The 6,912-nt window shown below is 32.7% G+C and overlaps 1 protein-coding gene across 1 annotated transcript; it reads right to left on the reverse strand.

The window, feature by feature from the left end:
* Window positions 1-4,199: 4,199 nt before the first annotated feature.
* LOC132029720 (dehydration-responsive element-binding protein 3-like) lies at window positions 4,200-5,318 on the reverse strand. The gene has a single exon (XM_059419053.1). The coding sequence runs from the start codon at window positions 5,189-5,191 to the stop codon at window positions 4,508-4,510; it is 684 nt and encodes a 227-aa protein (XP_059275036.1). The 5' UTR covers window positions 5,192-5,318; the 3' UTR covers window positions 4,200-4,507.
* Between the last annotated feature and the right edge of the window lie 1,594 nt (window positions 5,319-6,912).

Here is a 6,912-nt window from a genome sequence, read left to right on the forward strand (position 1 = left end):
AAGTGGATTTTAACTTGCTCGTGTCAATATTAAGTGATGCTTTTACCTAAGCACCTATAAATCATACTAGAACAATCTGCATTAACTTAGAAAACTATGAGACATCCATATTGATATATATTTCCTATGTCAATTTTGTTAGATTGCAAAGACAAGTGAGCACCATAATATATGTACACATTGAAGATGATGGCAGTGAAAAAGGTAGTCTTAGGAAGGGGGAGTTAACAACAATAAAGAAATTGTTGCTCGTTTCTAGTCATAATGGTACCAATAGAGAAAACGAGACTTTGTGGGATCAAGTCAAAGGAAAATTGATGCTACACTTTGGCAGCTATGAACTATATGACACTTAGAAAAATGTGATATTAAAAGCAAAGCTATAAAATTTCACAAAGAGAATAGTATCAAGCATTAAATGCTTCACAAAACATATCGATACCGAACTTAGCCTGTATTACAATTACTAAAAACTTTTTTGATATTTGTTTGATAAAATAGTGTAGTGATATATGCTCAAGTTAAATAGGAGTTCTTTGGTTGTTTTTGTACGTAGAATACAAAAGCATGTTGTTGGGATGTCGGATGCACTAATCTTGTGTTTTCTTGTTTCTCTTAATAGCAAGCGCAAGGTTCTTAAACAATCACAAATGGGGACGATCATGGAGGAGTTTGAAGACACATAATGTTTTGTTTTTGGGTCAAAGGTGTCTAACAAGGAGGAGTTTGAAGAGTGAATACACTTCATGTTTTGTTTCTTTTGGTCATATGTAAATGCATATAATGGCAACAAATATGTAAATGCATACAATGGCAATGATGATAAGGTTCTATTGGGTAGTATATGGTTAATTAGCTATTTTGTAATGAAAGTGTTTATTTATAATATTCTACTTGAGAAATACTTGTGTTTGTTGAATTATGTGCTTTTAGTATTAGATGGGAATTGATAGAAATACGTGTAGATTCATTTCAGAAAAGCAGGTCACCATTTGAAATCAATCATGCCAGCATTTGTTGAATTATTCAAAAAAAAGGGCTCAGTGGCAACTATATATATATATGTTGTCACAAAAATAATAAGTATTTGCAGCGATTGTATTTGCTACTAAAAAGTCATTCTTTAGTAGCGACCGTAGTTGCTGCTGCAAATCATTCTTTAGTGGCCACTATAGTCGCAACTAAAGACTTATATCTTTTAGTAACGAATAAAATCGCGACTAAAAGTTGTTTTCTACTGGCGACTTTCTCAAACATCACCTATGGAATTAATATTTTTGTGGCGATATCCTTCAGTTTTAGGGGCGATTATAGTCTCCACAATATGTTTTTTTAGTGGCGACAAGCTTATGTTGGCACAGATAACTTTCAGCAACAGAGGTTGTTCAAGCGACTCTTCAGTCGCTGCAGTCGCCACTAAAAGCCATATTTCTTGTAGTGTAATTTAAGGTAAACTTTACTGAAATTAAGGATGTCATTCACACTTATAATAAAAGTTTAGGAGAGTCCCTTCCAACTCTAAGGCTTTCGTTTGAAAAGACCAGTTCTCCCTTCCCTAGGGGCATACTTCTCTAATAGATGAAAGCACGACATTCTTTTAATAATCCCTTGTTGCAGCGTATGAAATAAGACTAAAATCTTTCTAGAAGGAAACTAGATGTGCTGCTTACATTGTCATTCATGCCTTTGAAAGTCTCTATATTGAAAAGGACAATAGCACTATAGCAGCGACATTTTTTTTTCCACAAATTTCTTTTGTTCTTTATGCGAGAATGTTTGACTGGTTACAAAATTTAAGGAATAAAGGAAGACTTTCGAAACTTGTGGTTTAAAACAAATCATAGAAATTTGTGTGGCAAGAATTCATTTCATTAAGAGTAAAAAGGTAAATTTAAAGTTGAATTGTTACTAAATATTAAAAGGTGTCATTCATTTTTAGACAGACTAAAAAAGAAAGAGTGTCACATAAATTGACATGAAGGGAGTATAAAAATTTCTTCCCAATAAGCTTTACTAAAAATGGAAAGCATAACTTCTCACTTATTTATTTTTAGGATGGTTTCAGGGTTTTAATGTCATGATTGTTTTCTTTATTTTTATTTGTTTATAATACGTTTTTAACTTATTTATCATTAATATAAAACAATTTATAATCTAACTATTTTCCTTTTCTATTACTATACTCTTTATTTTATCATTTTTATAAACATTTTTTCCGAAGAAAACAATTCCATCGGTCGATACTGTTACTTTGAAATTGAAGAAAGAAATTACTCCCATGGTTTCCATATGCATTCTTTTTCTTCTTCTTTTTTGGGAGAATCTGCACTACCATTATGATGATGTCTGACTCCCTTCTAAGGCTCGAGAGAGTCAAAAGTGTTGATATACTCATACCTCCTAAATTACTCTAAAAGAGAAAAATTCCAAAAAAGAAGTGACTGTATAAAGCTGGAACTGTTATGTCGACAAAGCACCTACTGATCTTTTGTTTGTTTTCCTTTTATATTTGTTTATTTCCCACTTAACATAAATAGCAAGGAATGGGATGAATTCGAGATGGATACTGTTACTATATTTAGAAATAAATCGTATAGCGTAGGTGTAACAGTTTTTAAAGATATAAAAGAGCATTTATTTGTCAGCATCACATGTTTATACCAAAACACAGCTATTTATCACTTTCTCCTACTGCCACATGATCCAAGAAAGCAAAGCCTTCTTCTTTCCTTTCACAGTCAACACTGCAAATTAAGGGTAACCTAAATAGGGTTTTCAGCTCATTAATTTCTGCATCAAATAGTTGATGGTCTCTCTCTACTCCCAAACAAGGTCAAAGGATGCATAAATATGGATACTTGGAAGATTCCTAATTTTCGAATTAGGACCAAAAGACATCATTAAATAGTCTATGGGGATGTTGCATAGTCTTTACATTCAGGTGCTAAGTTTTTGTAAGTTGTATATGAATAAAGAGAGAATCCTCTCATTTATTTCTTACTGCCTTCTCTCTCGGTCTTTAGGTTGTTTAGAAGTAGGTTTAACTTTGTAAAGATGTGGGTTTGTCCACAATCTTCCATTTTTGCTAAGAGGTTAGACTTCAAATACCTCTTTTGTGTATTTGACTCTGATAAATATACATGGTAGGGGTCTGCCTAACCCCCCACCAGGAAGGTGGCTTAACTTTAAAAAAAAAAAAAAAAAAAAAAAAAAAAAACCTACTTTGATGGCTAGTACCTAGCTTTAAATTTTTTTAGTTATGAGAATTCATTACAATTTACAGAAAGAAAATTCACCTTAAAAATAAAAATGGTCAAAGTCTTTTTTTTCCTTTAATTATCTACTATTTGGGTTTTCTAGGGACAAAACTGAAACGAAAATTGTCAGTGCTGATGATCATTATCACAATAATGTAGAAGAATTGTTTGTTGCACAACATGTGGAAGAAATTAGTGAGCAGTTTCAGCATCCGAATTGTCTGATGAATAGTGCAATATCTTTTAGGACGCACGCAACTCAGAAGGAAAATGAAGGAAAAAATTTATGTCTCATATATTCGAACAAAGTATTTATAGAGTTTAGCTATTTCATACTGACAGCACAAAGAATGATTACACAATTCATGTCACTTAGTATGAGGTAATCATAGGTAAATTCCTCATAATTCATGAATTTGTAATTTAGTAAATATGACAACTAACAACAATAACATACCCATCGTGATCTTACAAGTGAGGCCTAAGGAGTGTGGGGCGTATGCAGATCTTACCCCTATCTCTTGTGGGGTAGGGAGATTGTTTCCGAAAGACCCTTAGTTCAATAAAAATGATTTTCAAAATAGATTTGAGAAATATAAGAGTAAAAGAGATATGATGAAATAATGAAGAAAAGAAAAGTAATGACAACAAAAATAGTAGTAAAGATTTTCAAAGTAAAAGAAATAACAGTAGCAGTAAAATTGAAGAATTAGATAACGATAGAATAGTAATGATAATACAGCAACCTGCTATTATACGCTAAAATTCATCAATAGTTAAAAAATAAAAATAAAAATTACACTGTCAGTGTATACAGCTTAAATCCAGATGTATACCTAGTCAAGAACAGCTCTTTGAACTTCTAATCTGTTCTAGTTTATAGATGGGAGTTAGCACTTAGTATTAGCTTAACAGTTAACATCACTCATTTAAAACAGAAGAAACCCAGAAATGAAAGGGGGAGATCTGATAGGTCAGTAGACCAACATTTACAAGGCATGCATTTATGACCCTTTTAATTCTTCCCTTCCTAACACTGTACAGTTAGATTTATTGAAGAAGAGAGTTACACAAAGGAGAAATGGGGAATGAAAAGTCTTTTTAGCCCCTCTACAGAAAAATTGAAGAAAAGGCTAAAACTTTCTTTTATACAAACACTAAAAAAACCAACAAAACAAAAAGTAAAAAAAAAAAAAAAAATTCCCCAGTCCACACAAATTTGAAAGGTTCCATCACACATCACTTAATTATCAGTAATTCCACAACAAAGAAGGTTCAAAACAGCTTGAAATCATTCCTCCATCTTCAGGATATAACCATCCTGTTTCCACAGCTGAATAACAGTCAGCAAAAACAAAATCATTGTTGAATTCATTGTCGAAAAAAGTCGTCCCTAGTCTTGGCAGCTCAATTATTTGTGTCAATTCCTCTGAAGTCGCTAAGTCAATCGCCGATACCAATGATGATAAAGATGAAGAAGTTGACATATTTGAGGATGACGAAGTTGAAGTAGTAATTGTGGAATAATTTGGTGAATCAGAAGAAGAAGAAGTCGCAGTGATATTATTGTTATTATTTATATCGAACTTGTCCATTGCTGCTGCTTTAGCTGCTGCTGCTTGAATGTCACGCGGGCTGAGTGTGATTGGTCTAGGAAGTGAACCAACTAGTTCAGGGAAGTTGAGAATAGCTGAATTACCTTTTATGCTTAAAGCTGCCACGTCATGAGCTCGAGCTGCCATTTCTGGATTCGGGAAAGTCCCGAGCCAAATACGGGATTTCTTACGTGGCTCACGGATTTCGGACACCCATTTTCCCCAACTCCTCATTCGAACTCCTCGAAAAACCGGGTGCTTGCTGCTGTCTCGATTTCTCTTTATCTTCTTATTGGTATTTTCCAAGTCTTTATTATCTTGTGCTGCTCCTGAATTCATCTTTAAATGTACATAAATTCACAGAAGAAGAATTAAAGGGGTAAGAAAATTAAGAAGAAGCTAGAAAGTTGAGGAACAAAAGGATGCATCCAAGAATATAACTTTTCTTCTCCCAAATAATATAGTCACACCACAACACTTATAAGAGAAGGAAAAAGAGGGCGTGGGGTGGGGGTTAAGGGAGGGGTGTAGGGGGAGGGGACCCATGGAAGAAATGGGTCATACCCTGATAAACCCCTATGGTACAACAGGGTCCCCTTCACCAGTACCAAGCAACCAACCATGCATTATATTTAATTGAATATATTACTCTTATACTACTTGTTGTTTGTGAAAGTAGGAATATATCTTTTCTGGCCTTTTCATTTCACCTATGTTTCACTATTCATTTCTCCCCTTTATCATCCACCAGCCACCACCTTTGTCCATTTTCACATGTGCCAGTAACAGTCACGTCTGATTTATGCACATACACTTATTTTATTCTCAGTCACAATAATTACGTCTCAGCTCCAAATAAGTTAAAATTGGCTATATAAATTATTCTTGATCATATCACTCCACAAAAACTTACCTCTCGATATGTTATACCAAAAATAGTAGTCACACCATCTCGTTTTATGTGATGCACTTTGACTGAGAACATAATTTAAGAAAGAACTTTTAAAAAAAAAAATTGTGCACTAAAACAAAAGATAGATATTTGTGTGACTATAAATCATCTCATTAAGAGTAAAATGAGAAGTAGTTTACAATTAAATTATTTTTAAATATAGAAAATACCATTCTTCTTTTAACAAATTAAAAAGGGAAGTGCATCACATATTAGACAGAGAAAGTAATGGAGTAATAAAAATAAAAGGTACTATCCGTCCATTTCAATTAATTTGTCTTATTTACTATTTTTGGACAGTCAAAGTATATTTTCTTTTACCATAATTTTTTCAAATACTTTCTAAATATTTTGTACTGTTAACTAATGTGATTTATAGTATTTTTATGTAGTTTCTAAATATGTTTAAAAAAAAGTGAAGATTTTGTCCGAATTCACACCGAACATTAGTTAATTTGACCCTCGTAAGCCAAACAAATTAAAACAGACGGATTAGAAATTCTTTATATTTTCTAGTGACATATAAATTTCCGGAAGACTAAACTGCTCCAGGAAAAGCATATGCCAAGGTAATGTCTTCATTACTAAAATTGTTGTTTCGTTTTCTTTACCAACAATTCCAAGGTAATGTTCTTCACTAAAAGCAGAAGTCTAATGGTTGTAAAGGGTGTTCATACGTTTTCTCGATTTTATGCTTTGTTGTGGTTAGTTACACTACAAATAACTACAACCGCAGTTCTTGTACTTTTTGTGTCACAAAACAAGTAGTCCGTTCAGCTCAGAATTAAATAGAATATAGTGGATTGGATTATTTTATTTTCAATGCAGAGCAGTTCTTGTCGACATTGTAATGGGAAAAGACTGCAAGTTGATCAATTCTTTTCATATAATTAACAGACTGTATTTTTAATAGACAAACTATTTCCGATTGTAGGTGAAAAAATAAAGTCGATCGATCTCAAGATAGGATACTACTGAAAGTAGCTTTACTGGATTGAATACATCTCATATTCCTTTACTCTTACATTCAATCTGTCTATACTTTCCTTTTTATTCTTAAAAAAATTCAAATTTTGATATTTTGCTTTAGTTTAAATATTAAAAGTCT

The sequence above is a fragment of the Lycium ferocissimum genome, chromosome 9, assembly GCF_029784015.1.
Source record: "Lycium ferocissimum isolate CSIRO_LF1 chromosome 9, AGI_CSIRO_Lferr_CH_V1, whole genome shotgun sequence".
Lineage (NCBI taxonomy): Eukaryota > Viridiplantae > Streptophyta > Magnoliopsida > Solanales > Solanaceae > Lycium > Lycium ferocissimum.